Below are 22,685 nucleotides of genomic sequence, written 5' to 3' on the forward strand. Positions count from 1 at the left end.
ATGTTGTAGCTTTCCCCAGTTAAAAAACTATTCATCAGCTATTATTCTCATTACCCTAGAAAATCAAACCTCCAAGTAAAGGACGTCTACAAATACCTCCAACATATTGGGGTCTCTCTGGATTAGGCCATTAGGATGTGGAGATGGCAGAGAGACACCTCCACGAACAACTGAGGATTTCTGTCCTTAGATTGGCCTAATGCTCTTCCACTGAGATCCTCCTAGACTTTGCAGCAATGTCTGGAGCTGGAAAAATCCTTTCCAGAGCTAACTTTGAGAGATGGGGTTTTCTGTGAGTATAACAGAAGTACACTGTGAATAATATAGAAAGGAGACAGAAGTATGAGAGATGGCCATGTAAATGAACATTAACGGTTACCACTAACGTTACCTTCAGTTAGAATGAACAACAAGACAACATTATACATGAAAAATTAGCCTTTATTACAAATGTTTAGTAGTAAGTAAATATTCTTCTTTTTTTTTTTCTTTTTTTGTTTTCCTTCCTAAACCTAAACAAAGTCAGAAACAAACAAGAAATCGCTCGATTAAAATCTCACTGAAGGTTAACTTGTCAGTAGTTCTACCAGATTTCCTCCAAGTCCTGCTTTTAAGATGTCCTGTTTATTGTGCTATCTGCTTTCCTTTAGGAAGATGCTCACCCTCCAGCAGAGATGTGTAGCTATCAACATGGATGATTTGATTCATTTGTATGAAGAGAGGGAAGAAAAAATAAGTTGTGTCCGTCTCTTTATATGAAACCTATTTCTACATATTATGCTTGCACATCATTCAGAGTCTGATACTCTGGCCTTTGAAGCCAATGACAGCTTTGACACTGACTGCAGTGTGCACATCCCAGAAGGGCAACATCAATAATTTCATATTCATTGGTGGAAGTGTTCTTTGGTCACAAGCTTCCTATATCTACCCAGGTTACAGTGTCTCAGAAGCTTTTTTTTTTTTTTTTTTTTTTTTTTTTTTTTTTTTTAACCTTTAAGTGGCTTGTTTCTTTCTTTTTTATTTTTTTTTTCCATGGCTTTCAGATTTTTCTCCTGCATGTGTGTATGCAAGTGCACAAAGTTTACACGAATTTTTTCTATGCAGACAGATCAGGAGTGAAGAGAGGACGTACTTTATCTTCTGATACCTTTCAGATGTCAGACTGCAACACCTCTAGTCTAAAATGGCCTTTTATTGGAGTCCTGCTGGACAGTTAATTCATATTTAGCGCACTGCATTAAAAAGCTTTCACTGCATTAAAAAGCTTTCAGAATACACAAAATATGAAAATTGTGATCATTATATTACATTATACATTACACTGTAAAGACATTATTCAAAATCAAAGCCCTTTCTTGCTGGGAAAAGTTTCAGAGAATAAGGGGAAAGAAATCCGCTAATGATGCGAGCAAGAGTGTCTGGACAATGACACTTTGCTTAAAAGGCACACCAACAAAAGGCAGGTGAGGTTCCTCTCCTGATAGTTTAAATCTTCCTGTTCCAGATTTCTGCTTATATATGGATGCGTGTCTGTCTGTATATATGTATACACACACACACACCAGAAAGTTGAAGAATTAACAAGTTTTAAATAAATAAGAACCACACAAATGAGGAGGTTGCCGCTGTTATTTTTTTCCTGCATTATGATTATAATCTAATTATATGATGATATTATTATGCTATTTTTTTACTTTATATCATTTCATTGTATAAATGTGAGGCATAAGAATACAAGGTGCATTTATCTTGCCTAAAGGAATTTTTATGGATCTTCTGTGTTCTTGCTTCTTCATAAGGGACGGTCTTTATTTCAAGAAATATAAAAAGAGCTGAGGGTAAGGATGTTCTAACAATCACAATTAAAATTTATTTGACTCTAGGGTTTACAAATTAAGAGCGTGGCATGCACGCAAACACACACACACAGAATGACAGTGACAACAATGGCTGTGATACAGCTCAAACCAAATACTGGTCCCAGCACGGCTGTAATATGCTGATCTTGTAGTATCTATTGTTTTCCTTTTGCATATAAGCTGTGTGATCTAATGCACCATTTCCAAAACCTGCACTGTTCTGTCTAAATGGTCCACGGATGATGACAGTAAATGTTAAGAGGTATGAGATGATTACTAACTTCCAGAAAACATTCAACAGAAGATGCCCGTACAGTAGTCACCATTAAAAGTTTAACAGCTGGAGGTTGAAAGTAAAGGTCTTTTCCGCTGTACTGTTTAAAAAAGTATGACTATCACAGTAAAGTTAATTACACAAAAGGCAACAATTGTAAAGATTGCAATAGAGAACACAGTAGATTGTTCGGAAAGTGGATCACATTTTCGGCTAAGTCTGAAATAGTTCTTGCAACGTTGTAAATTCTACCTACTAGAGATCACACAATATAAATCAGACAGAAGTTGTAAAAAGGTATTAAGAGCTTGGTCCTGCATTTCTGATTCCCCAAAATCTACCACAGAAGACTACAGGAATTTTGCATGTTCCGTGACTGCAGGACAGAACCCTCAGAGGACTGCAAGATGTTGCTTCTTTTCATGTGTAAGTATTCAATTGATTTTCTTTGGCTTTTAAATTACTATCCCTTAATGTCTATAATGTGAAACCAAACCAAACCCAAACCACTAACAACTCCCCTCTCCCCTCAAAATAGTGCTATAAAATTAAATGAACCAAAACAAATAATAATAATCCCACATATCCAGAAAGTGTAGCTGTTACTTCATTATAAAACTACGGTGCAAAACAGGGGTTTATACTGGTCAGAATTGCGATAGCAATTGAAAATTTACACTGCAGGAGTGACTGCAAGCATTGCTTCTCCTGAACAATAGAAAAATCAAAACCAATTAGGCACTTGTTTTCTTGTTTAGTGAGAGATCGTTTGGTGTGCGTAAAAATGATAGAAATATTAGTTAAAAGAATGGTCTCGAGTGTAGCAATTGTATTGCTCAACTACAGCTACAATCCCTGATTCAGAACAGAAAAACATGTGCTTATTATTTAGCTTACGCTTAAAGTTGTACTGATAGGAATGGACTGGACACATGTTCAGGTGCTGTCCTGAATTGGGACGATTGCTGAAACTGGAGTTTTAAAAGACAATATGGTGGTGAGCTTCTTTTCATTACACTACAATACTAATTTTATCTTATCTGGCTCTGCTCTCCACAATATTATCCTAACATTTCCTAATAAAAAGAAAACAGGCATAAAATAAATAGGATAACCAAAGATTACATAATAAATATGCTACTAAGTGGGAGGAAAATATATTGCAACATAAGGCTCTGTAGTGTTGCACAATCAAGAAATAGTTCCAGGTGCTCCAAAACACAACTCCTAATGTACAACACAAAGTTACCACGATACACCTGAAAAAGATTGGGAAGTAACAGATTAAACTTCTATTACATTAAACAGTTGAAAACAGAGCGAGTGGTAATGTGTTTCACTGCCTTTGGAGAACACCACGTGTTCTTTCACTGCTCCAATTGTCATCAGTTGTGAAGGAAAATTGAAAAAGATTGGATTTTTAAAACTCTCATAATAAAATTCCTTCAGACTTATAAAGTTACCAGTGTCCACATTGACTCGTAGCATTATCTCTGAAAGTAAAACAAACTCAGAAATTTTGTTGTCTCCGCTTCTTGGCATCCATTGCATCTAGGATAGGCTGCCTCTTTGCAGTGTACCTCTGACGGAGCTCTTCAATTTCTCGTTCCATCATAGGGTCCAAAGCCTTTAGTCTCATCTGTAATTCTTCTAAACTTAGATTCTTTAACTGTAAAAGAACCAAACAGGCAAACAAACAAAAACAGGTTAAAAACGTATTATGATAAAAATGAAAAACGCTTTTCATAACCTTTTAATTTACAGTTGCAGTGTCATTTTTCATACTGTGTGTGTACATACCTATATCACTGTTTATGCAGTCAGAAGCCTGAGTATGCTCCACAGTAAATAATTTAACAGCATATGAAAACACACACGTATGCGGTACAGTTAATAAAAAGAAAAAGCAGCAAACGCTTCTCATGTCTTGTAAATAAACTGTGAATAGATATAGGCCTAGAGTTAAACTCCTTAGGCTGAAAAAAATGCATGCCATGCTGTACAAGATGATATTCACATCCATACATTATACTGATTAATCAAATACTTCTTCACTGAATTCAGCCTTCCGTAGGAGCCTTAAGAAATAGAGAACTGCTGGAAGGAACAGCCTGGAAGATTTGGAGGTACTTTCTGATAAGAATGAGAAGACACCTGCGTTCCTCTACAGACCACTGCCAGTGGTTAAATAATGCACAAAGCAACCTCCTGAATTCGTGGGAGGGAGTTACCTTGCCCGTTCCCTTTTCTCACAGCGTTCATCAGTTCATTACATTTCATTCATTAAGAGCAATGGGTCATACAACAAAGTAAATCCCTCCTCTGGCCACCTGGCTGCTGCAAGTAAAGGCTGGGATCTCGGCAAGTACCAGGGCACGTCAGGTGTCACTGCCCCATCTGCTCTCACAGGGCAGGATCTACATTTAAAATATCTTCCTTTGGTTAGCCTGTGTAGTTTTTTTTTTTTTTTTTTTTTTCCTAAGCAAGTGGAGTGCCTCTGCATTTCTCTCTCTTGTCGGAATTGCCTATGTGTCAATTACTCTTCAGTCAGCGATCAGTGTGGCACACATCAACGGATTGCAAACAGCACAGAAGTTCACCCCAGGAAAGAGGCAGTCTATATTTTGTTTGCAAATATGCTGGCATTGCAAACAAGCACACCACCTAACACAGCGGAAAAAAAGACAACATTTTCTGAATCAACCTACTAATGAGTCAATGCTTCGTTTATGAATCTAGGGCAGTCTTCCATCAACACCGTCTGATCTGCTTTCCCTGACAAATGAAATGCTACTTTTGATCTTTATTTTTATCAGCTTCTGAGGCATGTAAATTAGCAGCACATATTGCTACATACGGTCCAAACCCCGGTGCTATGACTTCTACCAATACACGACGGTGTGCATAGTAAACAAATAACTTCAAGTCATAATCCACAGGGAGTGGAGCCCAGAAAATCATACGAAAACACAGAGGAAAAGACACCCGTTTTCATTCAGTGTCGTTTAAACAATAAGACTCCTGTGAAAGAGAGAATTAAAAGCCAGAAGTCAAAATCTCTTCCAGGACCAAAGATCCTCAGACCAGCAGCAGCTTCAGACACCCCAGATGTGCTCAGCAGCTCATCATCGCAAGGACAAATGGCACCTTTCACTTCTTAGGAGGGAAGGAGTTGCCTCCCAAATAATTAAATACCCATATAATTAAACAGTCTGGTTTACTACACTTCTCCCATCTGATAAATGCAAGGAAGGACAGGAGAAAGGAATCATAATGTCTCGGTCACCAAGACACTTACAGGAAAACACCTTTCCACTTTCAGAGAAAGAAGAGATTAAAAAAAAAGTTCTCTTTTTTAGCCACTTGGTAAATGCAACCAGCACATTACAGACACTTTTCGGTGAGGATACTCTTTAGAGAAGTGAGGAACTTGTAGTATTATAAAATGACGTAACGGCACTGATTCCCCTTTAACCGACTGCAATCAGCACAGATGAGAGACGCAATAAAACCATGTTTTTTAGCATGTCTGGGAGGAAAAAGTCTATGATTCGATGATATGTAGCTTCATGGACTAGCAAATGGAGTAAGGAAAGCATCATCAATAACCACTCGTGTGTTTGTGACAAGTGTCACTGATGAAGTCTCCTGTCTGGTCTGGGTCAGCCACTTACTCCCTCTGAATCACTGCTGTAGACATCAGGCTTGCACTGCACGCAGTAGACTCGAATTCATATGATCACATAATTATTCTGTGCTGAAAGACATACATATTTTTTTAAAATAAATTGTCAGAGAGGAATATGACGGGTACGCTTTTATTTAAATTTCAGTCAGGAAGCAGAGCCAGCAAACAGAATTAAATAATCTTTAAGGATCACAGACAGCTGGGCTGGAAATTAAAATACGAGGAGAATGAATTTTTAAATCCAGAGAATGAGAATTGTGCAGAGTGATCTCAGTCACGTCACCCAGGGGACCCAGGGAACTGCAGTCCTCATCTGTATAAACGGATGATGCTTGGGACACTCAGAGGAAGTAAATGACAGAAAACAGGGAAATGAAGGATCTGAAAACAGAGTTATGAATCTCATCTATCTGGCTTCAGATGCTGGAATAGACAGGAGTGGTCAGAGAGCTCTACGTATCATAGAAAACCACTTAATCTCATCTAAAAGCTGCAGCTCATTTTGGGATGTGTGTGTTTGTCTGCACGCATGTCTACGTCTCTTCAGCAAATTGCAGAATATTTTTTCTTGACTTCTGTGTTATGGATATTACCTCTTGAACCCGAAAGCTTGCAAAAGAGCAAACACTGAATGCAACAGCAAACGTTAAATGAGATGCGCAGAAACAACTCAAACAGGAAATATAATTATCCCTATGCAATTTATTCCCCTGCATGATGAATATTTTGATTCGATTTCTTAAAGTGATGGAGCTTGGCACTCCCGTTTACTTTCACCTGCAATCAGCCTGCAATTTAAGCAGCCAGAACTGATTTCCCCGTGTAGTTTGTTGTTACAGGGGCAGCCTTCAGCGAATGGAGCTTCTGGAATGCAAATGGAGCATCTGCCTTCACTGGGACCCTTCGTATCACCTGGGAATCACTTTGGGAAAGCAACGGTCCCAGCTGAACCTTAGAGCACCATGAACCTATCCATTATATACAACAATACATAAATACATAATATTCAGAAAAGTGCATCTGTTTTATACACTGACTCTTTTAGAGTGACGATGGATACTCAGATTTCCAGCAGAAAAACTAGGTGTGTAGAGAAAAAAAAATCTTTTTCTTCTATAAGGTGTATTTCTTAGCCAAAGGAACTTAAAATGTGTAAGGGAGGGGCAAGGAGAAAGATACAAAGCAAAGCCAGGTAACTGTAGTGGGTTTACGTGGCAAGGTTTTGGTAGCAGGGGGCTATAGGGGTGGTTTCTGTGAGAAAGATCTAGAAGCTGCCCCATGTTTGGGAAGGGCCCCATTGTTTTCCAGATCCGAGCCAATAAGTGATGTTGTTTTGCGCCTCTGTGAGAGCATATTTAAGACAGGGAAAAAACGCTGCGCCACAGCAGCCGGGAGAGTCAAGGGAGTGAGAGAACAGCCTTGCACCAAGGTCAGTGTAGAAGGAGGGGGAGAGGTGCTCCAGGCGCCGGAGCAGAAGTCCCCTGCGGCCTGTGGTGAGGACCATGGTGAAGCAGGATGTCCCCCTGCAGCCCATGGAGTACCACGGTGGAGCAGGGTTCCACGCTGCAGCCCGTGGAGGAGACCACGGTGGAGCAGGTGGCCCTGCACCGACGGAGGCTGCCGCCTGTGGAAGACCCCTGCCGGAGCAGATTCCGGGCCAGACCTGTAGCCCGTGGAGAGGAGCCCACGCAGGAGCAGGTGATCTGGCAGGAGCTGCTGCCCGCAGGGGAGCCAGGTTGGAGCAGTTTGCTCCTCAGGGATGGACCCCGTGGTACGGACCCATATCTGGAGCAGTTCTGGAAGAGCTGCTGCCTGTGGGAAGCCCACGCCGGATCAGTTCATCAAGGACTGCATCCCGTGGGTGGGACCCCACAGCACAGGGGACGAGAGTGACCGAGAAGGAGCGGCAGAGAAGAAGTGCTGTAGACTGACCATAACCCCCATTCCCCGTTCCCCTGCGCCGCTCGGGGGGAGGAGGTGGAAAAGGGTGGATGGGGGGGGAAGGTGCTTTTGGTTTTTTTTTTCCTTTGTTTTCTCACTTCTCTCGCTTGTTAGTTGTAGGCAATAAATCTTACTATCTCCTTATGCAGAGTCTGTTTTGCCCGTTACAATAATTATTGCGTGATTTTCTTGTCCTTATCTCAATCCTTGAGCCCTTTTCACATATTTTCTCCCCATTCCTCTTTGAGGAGGGGGAGTGAGAGAGCGGCTGTGGTGGAGCTCGGCTGCCCACTCGAGCGGAACCACGACAGTAACACAAGCTAAAAGATTCTCAAGACACCATTCCATCCGAAGAAACCCCAGTGAAACTCTATTAAAGGATGTTGACTGCCTACAAAGAGACCAGCTAGAAGTTTAGAATTATTGTTTTCAGTTGCTAAAATTATTGTTTTCAGTCGCACAACACCACCACACACTGTGCACTCTCCTCTTAGAAGACAGAAGTGTGGAAACCTGGTGTACCTCATCTTACGATTTTAGAAAGTAGGACACCAATTGTCTGCCTCTTCCTGGCTCACTCTTCAACTTAATCATAATTGGGTCATTTTTCCAAGAAAGGCTACATGTAGAATTCAAAAAGCAGCAGAATGGATTCAGAACCATTATCTGGGTTTTTAAGAAGTGGTCATAAGCGCTGTAGCTAAAGAAAAACTAATATGTGGTATAATGCAAGGTAGCTGGATTGCAGTGCAGTTTACCATTTCATCAGAGGATGATTTTCTAGAAGAAAACATTCTTATTCTGGTCAATATTGGCTTCAGGTAGATTGATTTTTATTACAAGTCTTCAAACAAAGCCATTTTCTCCTCCGATACCAATGTGATCATCTCTTAGAACTGAAGTCCAGCAAGAGAAGTACAACAAATTTTATTTTTATTTTTTTCAGTCTAACTTCTTACATCTCAAATGGACAAGCTTCATTTGGATTGGCATTTTCAGCAAAGCATAATTACTTGCAGTCAATACTTCTGCCTGCAGGAGGACCTACAACACACCTTACATATCCTGTCTGCAATCCTGGTCAAATCATATTGATGAAGATTCAGGTCAAAATGGTCAATTGGAAAACATACATGTGTTGCTGTCTAAATACCAAAGCTCTCTGGTAATACAGTGAGAAGGAAGGAGATGGTGTACAACCAAAAGTGGATTCTCAGAAGTCATCAAGTCCAGGAGCACAATGCAAATCCTGACTACCTGTGTCCAGCACAGGAGTCAGGAGGAAGGAAAAGTATCTGAGATACTTGGTGGTGCCTGCAGACCACAGATTGCAGTGAAGGGGTCTGGGAAAGAGTCTGGAATTCATTAACTAGTCTTGGCCAGCACATATCCGTAGCCATCCAAACGTTTCAGGGGGCGAAATCCAAAGTTTTGGTGGATGTAGCACACTATAATCTTAATCCACCCTTGACAGCTAACAGAGGTAAATAAAAGCTCTAGGCCTGTGATGTTTTCAATATGATAAAATTAGATTTCATTAGTAATTCCATAATGCATGAATTGCCATTACAAACCTCCACTCTATCAAACTAAATTATGGAATACTGCCATTAAGCTGGTGCAACGAAAACAAGCAAATGTATTTTCAGGGTCTAAATTGTTAAGAAAATAGATATTCAATCAAAAAATAATCTGTATCAAGTTTGTTGTGTTTACTTGAAAAAACAAATTCTTCCTAGCAACTGCTTAAATGAATCTTACAGATGCAACATGCCTTATTAGAGGCCTTTGATTAAAAAAATATGGATTGTTAATACTGTATTCTGAGTCATCTATTTTCCCATCTGCTAGTAATTCCTACAATATGAACTATCAACAGAATGGCTAACAACAATAATTTTCTATGGCAATTGCAAAAGTGGGTTGCCTATAGCACTTTCTAAGATTTAACCAGTGCATGCCTCGGATTGTTTTGTGTTGTTAGTGGCCTCGGGTAAGAGAAACTCTCTCTCCGCTGTAGCTGTTCCGTTACCTTTGCTGAGCAGCTTTCTTCTCTCTTTTGGAATGAGGTCCACTGGTGAGTTCAAAATCCTTTTTACCAATGTAAAAAGTTAGGCTAGGGTCAGGATGCAATTCAAGGTGAATTACAAAGATAAAAGGTGGGTCTCTCCAAATCATTTTTCTGGTCTCTGAATTTATACCCCAAACCCAAAAGCTCACTTATGTGGTTGTTTGGTTTTTTTTTGGATAGCTTTTTTTCCTACATGCAAGGAAATATGCCACGGTTACTGTCAGCTGCTCCCATGCAGTGACAAGGGGAGAACTGCTGTGCATATATATCAAAACATACTGACCTGGTAGTAGCATTGTCGAGCAATGACCTACTTGAAACACCCACTAGCCACACATCAGAGCTCTGAGCTGCTCTCTCTGCATGCCTGTTGTTGCTAGAACAGGCAAATCAGTCACAAGAAAAAAAACTTGGACAGGGAAGAGCATTTATTTTGGTACGTTTGAGAAACGAGCATCTTTGATGCAAAACAGAAAATATGGGGTTATATAAAAAAACATAACAAATATAAAAAAGAACTTAATTTACTGTCACTGTTTTTGACAATTTACAGGAGGGAAGAACCAGTAGCCTAATATATAATTTTCTTTTATTCCGCAGGACTACCTTAAGCATTTTGAGGGTTAAAATAAGCACATGACATTAAGAGAAAATTAAACAGGGACAGCTTCAATTAATTTTTAAAAGTCCTTTTAGGAATAAAATTGCATATAAATGTTCCATGATTAATTCCTGTCTTCACTACTAGAACCCTTTCTGTTCATACATTAAAACTGTGTATCATTTTAACAACACAAAGCTTAATCTCAGTTACTATCACCAGCATTTCTCAGCTCCATACAAAGTTATATGGAAATAGCAAATCATCACCAATAAAAAATTGGTTTTCTGTAACATTAGTGCATGCTATCATTTGCATACCTTTGTTGCATACTACTCAGGGCTTTTCCTTTAAGTACAGTAAGTGCTGCCAATCCTAAAATTCAAGAATTACGAGCTGGGTCCTTAACCTTCATTAAACTACCAATAAAAAATTAGATTCATAAAATGACAATTCCTTGGAGGGGGGAGGTGTCTTTTTACTTCCCTTTTTATTTCTGAGTCACGAGGAGGCAGCTAGAATCAAAGCATTTCTGCAATTGTAACGGCAAAATAGTTCAGGGGAAAAAAAATCTAGGAGCCTAAAACTTTAATGAGCTACCTTGACTACAGGAATTGAAATCTAAGGAAAAACACAAGTCATCATGAAAAGCAGTGTAAAAATGATACTGAAACTCTTGCGTATTGCAATTTTACAGTCCCTGACAACACTCGTCATGTAGTATGTGTTTATGCTTTATCATATCCTAAGCAGTTTAAATATCATTTACATTGTTTTTACTACTAAAGCCGCTGATGTTCATGTGGTTGGGGGTTAAGAATTTTCACTAAAAGGGATAAAACAACATAAATACAGAACCTGAACATAGGGAAACAAACGGCAAGCAAGGTATCCCAGAAAATCTGGTATAAAAGATCTATTAATAGGTAACTTTGAGATCAATTCTTCACTATCTGATAGATAAAAGAAAAAAAAAAAAAAAAAAAAAAAAAACCTACCAGTCTCTCTTGCTTCTGTCATTTAGAAAGTGTATTCTTACATTATACACTTACAACTGAGTCTCATGAAGCACAATATTTTAATTTGCTTTTGCCCTCTCTCTAGAATTGCATCATCCATCACAGACATTTTTCAAAATGACTTTTGGAGTATCACAAGCAAAAAAAATCACCATTTGAAATGCCTTAGAGGGAGACCTTAGTGGTTTTCTTTTTTTCAAATACTATGATTTTCCATATCGGGCATCTCAAGCTACAGTTAGCCATGAAATATACTATGAATGTTTAGTGGAGTTCCCAACAGAGTAAATAATCTAAAGCTTAGGAAAAGATACTCCATCTGGGTATTTATGATGATATTTAAGCTGGGTGGCAAATATCACACGCTGCTGATAGCAGAGCAGCTGACACACCTGATCTAAAAGCACACAGAATCTCCCTCTGTCTCTTTCTGATTGTAGGGAGGAATTAAAACAAAAAAAAAAAAAAGTTTTTCAAATATAACCCACATAGATATCAAGTTTTAAAACACAAAAATAATTCTGCAGCTAGAGTTTTTAATGTACTAGATACGTAGTACCTAAAAGTTGGCATTTTATATTTATTAATGTGTGGATACCCAGGGCAAGCACTTTTAGTTGTCCTTCATAATTAGCTCAGCTATCAGCAGGTACATCACAGCGCACTGAAGGCTACAAGAACTCCGTATCCCATTTCAGCAAATTGCAATCATCATTCAGCTATAAAATGCAGACGTTAGTTCAATGTTTTTTCAAGCTAAGGCACTGCCTCTTGACATTTGATTCTTCCACGATAAAATTACTTACAAAATGCTCAGAAAACAACATTTTTATATGCAAATGCAAATTACACTAACTACTGAGATACAAAAGATTTGGGATCAGAACCATTTAAAAAATAAAATTCATTCAGCTAAGGACCCCCAAACATAGCAAAGATATAATAAAATATGAAGTCCCATTTTTGCTACAATATTTTGTAAATGCAAACCTATATTTGGAAGTAAAGGCATTAAAGTATGACGTAAGTAAGTCCTGAAGTTAAGAAGAATTAAACAGCATTAAAACCTGCAAACTCCTGAAATACATGATGATATCATTTAAAGCTATTTTACTTTAACAGTTCAATTTAAGATATGAAATTTTAAGATATTTAAGATATGAAAAAGAAATGAAACACATTAAATAATCAGGATCGCTGTAAGGCACACAGAATACATACATGCAAAGTTAAAGCCAGACAAAGAAAAACATTTAACCTGAAGAGCAATGGAAGAGGCTTGAAGAATTTTAAACTAAACCTTAAACCTCAGTGTCCTAGTGGATCAACCTGGGCGGATCTCAAACCTCTTAGAAATACAGAATGTCCGTGCCCCAAACTAAAACAAAAACAAATATAGCAAAACTAAGTTTTCCTGACACGGAAAGTCTGCGGGAGAACGGCCTCCCCCCCAGCCCTAAATGCACACACAAATTCTTATCTTGTTTGCCGACGAACCCTGACTCGGTTATATTCTTTATAAGGAAGAAAGCTCAGTTCGGTTTGAAATAGCCTGTTCAGAAAGGATTGAGGAAAATAACATATCATCTTTAATAAATGGAAAAATGATAGACATACTGTTTGCTGGTTTTCATTTCATGCAGAAAGCATTCTAGCAGTCACGTCTGACAACGTATAGGTTTCAAGTGCTTTGGGTACAAGACGGACAGGAAAAATCTTATGTCGAGAAATTTAGGGTAATTTATAGGCAATAACAGCCAGGTTTCTTTTTCTCTATGGGAAGGAAGAAAATACAGCAAAGACAACAAAACGACAGCGAAAGGGAGACATCATTTGATAGAGGCCTGAGATACACCAGAAAGGGCCGAAGCTGAACGCAGCAACTGGGCAAAGCCAGGGCTGAGAGGAGAAGTTTAACCCAGCTGTTAGTCACAGCAGGGAGAAAAAGAGACCCCTGCCCCACAAAAACCACACAGATTAATGCCCTGGGGACAGGGGAGATGGAATGGAGGACAGCCAAACCCAGCTGAGGGGGGCACAGACACAGGGCCTGCGGATGCTGCACAGGGCCCTGCAGCAGGGGAACAAGGCCCAGTCCCACATCGCTGCCCTGCAACGACAGCTCTGGTAGTAGGAAAACCGATCGAAATCCATCAGGAAACTTTCTTAACATCTTCAAGAGCTCCGAAGATTTTTGGAAATCTCTTTACAAGCCGAAGGGACGCTCTAATTCTTCCTAACAACACAGCTGTTTCACTGAAGTCTTATCTACAGATCGGCCAGACGCTGCGGAGTTTCAGCAGGCTCACTGAAGTAGAATCAGTTTTTCTTTCGATGAAATGCACCAGCCCCACGTTTATGAAACACAATTTTAATTAAAAAAACACCGAGCGTCAAATAATCTTTAGCCAACCTGGCGAAATCCACATTCCAATGGACTAAATGTCAGACTAAAAGACAGACTCGCTGCTGTCTTGCTTCTAGTCCAGACTAGATTAGAGATCTAAAATAAATTAACAAATACAGAAATCGATAACACAACACCACTAAGCTTGCAGGTTTTCAGTGATACACAGTCTTATCCTTTAAAAACAAGTAGTACACTACTCTTACTACAAGTAACATACTAAGAAATATCCTGAAAGTATGAAAATATAGAACAAGATACTAATTAAAACACATGAATCAAAAGGCCCATGAACCAAAACACACGAGCAATATTAAATAACAATAAAAAGCACCATCATTGTAATGAACAAGAAATGCAGGCTATTTCAACACTGACACACAATCTAATTCGATTGTCTAAAACACAATCCACCCTGTGAAAAGTGTGATGCTTGCTGTATTATTAGTGTAGAAACCTCGTTTATTTACTGAACAAGATAAAATGACTCAGTGGCATATTCACTTACTGAGTCCCAGAATTGCCAAAATCACTTGCCAGAGAAATATTTTATTATCAAATATTTTGTCTATGACTCAAACATTCATGTGATTAAGCCAAAAATGAGCTTTCTTACCTTCACAGTATTATCTCCTAGGAAGGTCTACAGCATTCGATCTACTTGCTTTGCCACAGAGTGCAGAACATTAGTTTGTTTAATCAGTTTTTTTTGATTACAGTTTGCAGATATAGTTGTGGTTTATTACGATGAGGGAAAAACATTAGACAGAGCCAACCTCAATGCAAACAGGTACTGTGGAAGCTTTTGTGACAACACTGTCAATTAATCCCAGTCCCAATTCATAGCACTCACTATTCCACTTCCGCATCTCTGGAGCAAATTACATCAATTATACAGCCCACAGCAAGGGAATGGTACAAGCTCTGCAAACCCTCCGGCCGTATGATGTGACCCCAGTCTCAGTAGAATCCTTCTGGCCTCTCTACCCACTGCTGTTTTTCAATTCATTTTACTGATTATCTACATTTTGGTTGTGTTTCAAAAAAAAAACCACAATCAGTCAAGGAAAAAAAAACACACCATAAAATCTTATTAATTGTACAGTATCAGTAAAAAAAAAGGAAAATAATAATAAAATCTTATTAATTACATAGTGCATCAACAACGAATTTACTACATGTACTGCACTTGAAGTTGAGATGGCTGTAACTTCAAATCTAAGTCCTTCTCCTGAAAAACATTGTTGGAAATCGAATCTAGGTTTTAAACCTGGTTAGCATTCATACTTTGGAAACTGAAGTAAAACCAAGGGCCTTGTCTGCATTATTTCCAACTCTAACCATCAGGGCAGGAAATATTGAAGAGCTCCTATCAAGCTCCAACTCACGCCAAACAATCCATCCAGCACATTCCTAGACTGTATAAAAAGGATAAGGAAAATGTGAGCCAGACAAATGCACTTCTCAAATGCAAGGTGTCAGTACTCAGACAAAATCTGTGCTCAATTCAGTCAACTATTATGCAGTTCACAGGCTCATCTTTAAATAAAATTATGTTTCACAACTGCACTTTCAGAAGTAATTAAAAGCTGATTTCAATTTACATTGCCTTGTAAAAGCAGTTCAACTGTCAAGACCGTCTTCAGGGTAGTGCTTTTCCAAAGTACAGACAAAAATATAAATGTTAGAGTTATTAAATGCTCTTGCAATTTATTTAAAATGCATCACTGGGTTTTCTGCTCGCAGCACATCTATCCCTCAGTATGAATGGCATGCTGTATTCAGAGACATAACACTGAGCACACACAAGGTACAAATTAATGGCTCTGATCGCCTATTAAGTGTCATTGCTCAGAGCCTGAAGAACAGAGAGGGTGTGAACAACTCCCTCATCTCCAACAGATCTAATGCATATGCATGAGTGCAAACGCAGGGAGACACAGGGTTAGTGTCAGACAGACTGCGTATCTGTCCTAGACTTTCTGTATTAAATATGAATTTAGCAACACACATGGATTGCTTCTTGATACAGTTATTGCACATATCTGGGTTCAGACATTAGGACTTACTACTGAAGAAAAATTTCTCAGAAAAAAACAAACACACACTACACATTCTCGAGTTGATGCTAATGAAATTCACCTTATGTGGCAGAAGGTTGCAATAAAAAAGCATCAGTATCTTTAAAAGGTAAACATATTAAATGTCACAAGTACAGCGCCTTATCAAGTAGTTTAAAAACTGGTTTTAAAATACAGGAATAAATTTTAAGAACTGTAGAAATGCAATAACTGAAGGAGTTCCCAACACTGGTCTCCTCTCCCCTTTCCATCTGTATAAAAGAGAGGGATATTTCCATTTGTAAGCTCGAATGATTTTCCAAGTAGAATCTACAGGTGACAGAAAAATGGATTTTGGCTTTAAGCCACTATCTTCAGAAAAGCTATTAGGGTTTGAATGCAAACTGCCTTGTTGAACTGCCACACATATCGAATAGTGGACCAACTAGCTAATCCTCTTCTTCCAGAAGAAAAAAGCTGCCAGATCTGGTTTGGATGGGTGAAAAATTATACCTCCTTCTCTACTTACTGTCTTTGAGACTTGCACTGCTGCTGACACAGCTGAAGACCTTGCATTCTTATGGTCTGAAATCACAACGTAATCAAAGCCTAGATGTCCCAGCATCCTATCATCAGAGAAGTTACACTAACAATTTAAGAACGCTATGCACGTGGATAAGGCAATGACAGGTTTTTTTGACGCCACTGAGAAGGTAAGGTTTTCATTATAATATTCCTAGTTAATCCTATCCACATACGTGCACACAGTTCAGATTACACATACCATATACTTTCTGAGAATTCACAATGTTGTAAAGTGAAATGTTTTAGAGAAAAAAATTATTTTGGCAAATTATTGTTACAGGTGAATGTCAAATTCACCAAAGGCTTTATTAAAAGGCACCATCAATACAAATAATGACTTCAAAATATTTTTTAAATTTCAACCATACCAGGAGATATTTTAAAGTTGCAACACAGTATATTGTATAAAAAATGGGCTTCTTTAACTTTTAATTTTTAAAAATAATTAATTTGATAGTTTTCACTCTCACTAATGATTCTGACTTTAAGCCCTCATTTGCAGAAGAATTGGTTTCTTGCAGCCCTCAACCATTTTGAACTCAAACCACATTCCTCTTTGCCCCATCAGTATTTCCTCATGCTTTAAACACAATCTTCTGTTGGCTTTGACATTAATATGTCCAAATATCTTCCATTCTGGGAGCTTGTGCTTACGCCATCTGATGTTCTGTATCACACAGGGAACTCTGGTAATTGGGAACCACACACCTACTAGCCTGGCTGATGAGGATGTTGCTAGAATTAACAACATTTACCAGATCTTGGCCATTAGTGTAACAATAGCAAATGAGAACTTTCAATAATTTAATGATTCTTTTTTTCCCCACAAATGGATTCTATTAATACTCTCCCAAATAGCATCTCAGTGCATAACCCCTTGTCTAGGAGCTGCAACATCAAAAAAAAAACAAAAAACAAAAAACAAAAAACAAGATAATTTAACTTAATCATATTAATTTGCTAAACTATGCTGAACATATTTCATCTCTTGCTTAGCAATTAATATCACAATATCACAATATTTTAAAAAGTAGCCACACTGCTTGAAAATTGACAGATTTGCTATTTATTGTTGCTATAACAACCATAGACAACTGTATAAGAAAATACCAAGCAATAAAGGATAAAACGCCATAGAAACAGATAAGAATAGAACAAGTTGTGTCAGCAGTAGCCTGAAGGAAAATTTTACGCACAAACAAGTTCATGGATAGACTTATAAAAAGGTGGGCAAACAGAAAAGGGCAGTTAAAAGGTGGGGAAACCAAAAAGGTAGTTACATGGAATATTACCAGTGTTCTCCAACAGAGATTACATGCAGATTAGTTGAAACCTCTGAGAAAACTAAAACACATTAGATGAAATTTTTTGAGAAAACATCCAGCAGAGATAATGATACAAACTCATTTCAGATTTTTTTTTTAAATCTCTTGCTTATAATACTAGCGCTGCAGTGTCACACTATATAAATAGTTAAAAGCCCTCAAAACCAGAATACAGTAATAGCTAAATTGCTGCCAGTTCTACATGGTTTGCTAAAATTCCCTCCAGCAGAAGGAACTAACAATTGACTTAGGAAGTTACAAAGGAATTCAAATGTAGGGATCTATTTTCCTGTAGGTCAACCCACTACTGCACTGTATAATAAATGTAAACATGAAATGATATCATTTCATCTCTGCTCCTCACCTTTCCAACGACCTTTCCGAGAAAACATCCTGAAGCCTGAATTTTGTTTGACATGGAAGTCATACAGGCTGGATAATATGACATTCCTACCTACAAGCAAAACACCTTTAATGCATTAATTTCTCCCAAAATAAAAATGAATGTTAAACAGATACCTCTATATCAAAGCTAGAATCAACGCGCAGACCAGTCAAAAAATCAAAGTTTGGATACAGTAGAAGAAATAATGCATTTACGGCTCTTTGTTCAAAGAATTAACAAAGCCAAAATTGAACTTCCATCTAGTGAAACTCATTTCTGGATGTCATCCACTGACTCGCATTGAGAGCACAGTCAAGAAAAAAAAAAAAAAAAAAAAAAAAACACTTTCTTTTCACATATCTCTTGTTTCAAAGAAGGACAAAAAAGCAGATGGGATTAAAATGGAGCTCGAACCAAAGATGGTGAGTTTAGATTTGATTCAGCAGACATATGGAAACCATTACATAAAGAAGGGAATTCGTGCATTAAAAAGTTACTTCAGGTGAGATGCAACTAAACCACAGATGAATCTGAACAGAAAGGACGTCTCGATTTGCTGATAATAAAACAGCAGTAGATTTGGGGAGCTGTCTGAAAAAGGGTAGAGATTAAGGAAACAGCTTCATTTTACACTTAATCTGATCTAATGACAGGAGGTAGCCAAAAGGGTCAGTCCTACTGTGTGAAAGCCTCAGGCTCCTGACTGCTTCCTTCCACGAGCTCTACCAATTTGCAACTGTGGGGTGAGCTGGGATTGAGGGCACGGCACGGGGAGGCAGATGTTTGGTGAGCAAGATGGGCTGGCTCACCTCACTGGCTTCTGATCAACACAGGGAGAGTCACAGAAACCAGCAGTTTTCTGCCCTGCCTCTCACCCCATAACCCCATTTCATCTGTGCATGAGGGTAAGGTGTCCCCATCTATCCCTGCTTCCAAGCTACTGGGTTGAGCATTGGCCCACAAGCAGGCCTCAGACCACAACCCACACCTCACCACAGGTATTAATCCGTGTGCCTCTTCTCAGACACCAATTATTTCATTTTATTTAAGAAACTTACAGCAAATTAACTTCCTTCAACACCTCCACCTTAGTTGAATTTGGACAATAATGCTCCAAAGTTACTAGGACAAACAACACCATTGTGGAAGTCTCATTTCTTCAGGAAACAGACCAAAAATAATACACGGCTAGATTGCAAAAGATTTTTCTCTAACAGGGCAATTAAAAATTAGAAACACCAACATGATTAAATGTTAACAGAAAACACAAAGTAAAACTGAATATCCCATTTGGGATAAGTATAAGTTGGGGGGGCAGTCAGAAAAACTTACGAAAGATGGTCATGCTTTCATGACAAAGTGAGTAAAATTGATTTGATACACTACAACTACTAAAGAATTAATCGTATAAAATATTTCCCCCAAAGCTTTGGCAACGGGATTGGTAGTTTCCTCAGACTCAGTCTGCAAGGAGAACTGCAAGCAAGTAACCTAAATACGGCAGCAAGGGATTCTGCAGAAGGGTGGGAATCAAAACAGAGGCTTTTCGCTCGTTCTGGTATTCACATCCCTTTCGAAGAAACGCAGGGATGGTGTATTCTCCACACATTTTGGGATTCATGTTACATTTGACAGTGGAATAACAAGACTGCCCTACATATACCAAAAATAGCAGGGGATCTCAGAACCAGTCAAGCGGTAGGTGAAAATGTAATGCAAGCAGGCAAAGCTTTTGTACCAATTATTTCTTGTGGCTTTCTAGGTGCTACTAAACTTGTTACTTACTTGAACAATATTTTTTAAAATGCAAGATACACACAGTAAATGCTGTGGTATCAATAGACTGTACAATGCCTGCTTTTGGCAACTGCTTTTTAAAATTCCATCTTACAAAGTAAGCCACTGCAATAATTTCTTACATTTTTATGTATCTTGATAATAAACTACAAATGTCATGAGCAAAATGAAAAGAGAATAAAGGCAGAAGAACAAGAGTCTAGGACCAGATTATTTTATTCTCTACAAATTTGCTCTTCTCCCATTACAAAAAGAATGCAAATTATGCCTTAATAGTGGATGTAAATTGGAATCCAACCAAACACTGCAGTTGTCACACAGCAATACATTTTCAAACATGATCTAACTCATCGAATGTCTTTCTAAAAAGCCTTCACACCCCTGAAGAGGAAGAAATACTGACTTTGAAGAAAAAGCCTAAGGTGTCACTGGGAGTCCACTGACAGCCTGTCCTTTATGTCGTGTTATCTCTAAGTCCTGCCCTGCTTTCAATTAACTGCTTGGGCAGCCCATGGCTTAATTTGGAAGCATTCAAAAGGTTTTTGAGAAGTCTTCAGTGATTTGGCATCACATCTCCTCACCACTGTGCAAAAGCACCACTTTGCCTTTGCATTTTCATCAGAGCTATCACAAGAACTGCGGCTCTGCTATTCACACACTGCTTTTAAGTATGGGATGTTTCTGGCAGTCTTAACTCTTCAAAAAATGTTTCAGTTTAAATATTTCAGCAAGGAAACTACTATTTCACCTTTTACTATACATTTTGCTTGATCATTAAAAACGCAACTAATTAGAATAAAAGCTTAAGTCACAACCACAATGTCACTAGGAAACATTTCACCAGAAAATGCATGTTTATTATGAAATTCTCTCTCCTATAATTAAATAATAATTTCAAATTAAATAATAAAAGGCATTTGTGGACATACTTATTTACATATATGTAGATAAATATACATACATATATATGAGCAGGGAAAAAATCCATATTACAAAGTAAGCTACTTCATAGCCTACTACAACTTTCCAAATACTGAGATTTTACACCACCACAAGAAAAACGTATCTTACTCCTGAAGTAATTACTGTTTTTACTGGTAATGACTGAAACACTTCATACTATGAAACTTGTAACACTGAGGTCAAAAGGTGTTACTAAAATGACATGCTAGGGCTATTCCCAGCCGAAAGTGGCAAACCCAAGCCAACAGGGAGGCTTTTACTCACTGCCATCCAGGCCAGCATGTGTCCAGGACCACGGGATGAGCTCTAGCAATACCTAAGCCATAAGGCTGATGGCTTTTAATGAAGAAAAGATTGAAGTGCAGTCAAACTGAATGTAGATTCCATATAGCACATCATCATCACACATCAATTTAAAGGATTTGACTAATTTCAGGTGACTACTTAAAATTTCCAAATCAGAACAAAATTTCAAAATCTGAGATGGCTCCTATCAATGACAAGGCTCTGACTGAGCACGTTGCTGTTTAACCTTAAAATACATACACTCTGAAAGGAAGTATTTCTTAACATAAGCTTCCCACAAACAAGAAATGAAAGCCCTTTTACACTCAATTCTGAAGTCACCTAGTAATTCTACTCAAGAAGGAAGGAATATAAAGGAAAACTTTGAGAGCAAAGACAGGAAGCTCCCTATTCAAGATTTACACAATTGTCCACCCAGATATTAACTTCCTAAAGCATCAGCGCAGCATGAGACTTCCTACTGTAACATCACTGTAGGTGATCTGCATTCACTAAAAATCATTAACAAAACAAGAGCAGCAACACAGCAGACTTCACAATTTCCATAAAATAAAATGCAGCACCGTGTTATCGTTGTTTACGTTAACTTGCAGATCACGTTTAACAATCTAAGACATTTACCAACCTCCTGAGATGTTTCCTGTAGGCCTCCCTAAACTGATGTAAAGTCCTGCTGTATTTACAGCAAAATTCTCTCTCTTGCCTGCTTCACAAACAGACACGTCTGCTGTTAACAGCATTTTTACTTTGCGTTTTCCCACAAATCAACATATGCTTTTTTTTTCTATTGTACAAATGTCGAAAAGATTCAACAGCAACCACCAGAGCAAGGAGAAAAACTCCCTTGGAGAACGCACTGGGAACGAACATCCTGCAGAGAAGTATGTAAGACATTACACATACATAAAGATGTATATTGCATGTCCACAAATGTATCAAACACAGCAATTCAAGTTAAATTTCACCAAAGGTCAGTTGTGATCACAGACTGCTTGGCTCTAAGCACCATGTATTTAGAGGAGCACAAGCCGACCAAAGCATGAAGTTTGCTGGCACAGTCAGATCAAAATTAATATTAAAACATATGGATAAGCCAGCCAGCTTTCACTTGAATACCTGACACATACTCAACTGATAACCACCTGCATTCAAAGTCCTTGGCAGCTTTGAAATGTCTTTTTTTTTCCTTCCTCTCTTTGCTTCTTTCCTTTTTTTTTTCCTCCCTTTTAAAGAATAAATATCAAGCACAAACATGCTTTCATTTAACTTCAGGAATGGAATGTGTCTTATTTTGATCTTTCACCTTTGTTCAGTTACAGAAACTTGTATTGCTGATAATAAGAGGCAAACCAGATCTTACTTAAAATATGATTTATGTGATGTGTTTGTATATTCTCAGGG

The 22,685-nt window shown here is 38.3% G+C and overlaps 1 protein-coding gene across 1 annotated transcript in view; it reads right to left on the minus strand.

Moving 5' to 3' along the window:
• Positions 1-471: 471 nt before the first annotated feature.
• The window catches only part of STK3 (serine/threonine kinase 3), a 144,031-nt gene continuing 121,817 nt past the window's right edge, over positions 472-22,685 (minus strand). Inside the window, exon 11 of the mRNA XM_082754682.1 lies at positions 472-3,805. Within this exon, the coding sequence (XP_082610808.1) occupies positions 3,647-3,805 (159 nt within the window). The 3' untranslated portion in view covers positions 472-3,646. The remainder of the gene's footprint in view (positions 3,806-22,685) is intronic.

This window comes from Aythya marila (assembly GCF_965140915.1).
Source record: "Aythya marila genome assembly, chromosome: 2".
Lineage (NCBI taxonomy): Eukaryota > Metazoa > Chordata > Aves > Anseriformes > Anatidae > Aythya > Aythya marila.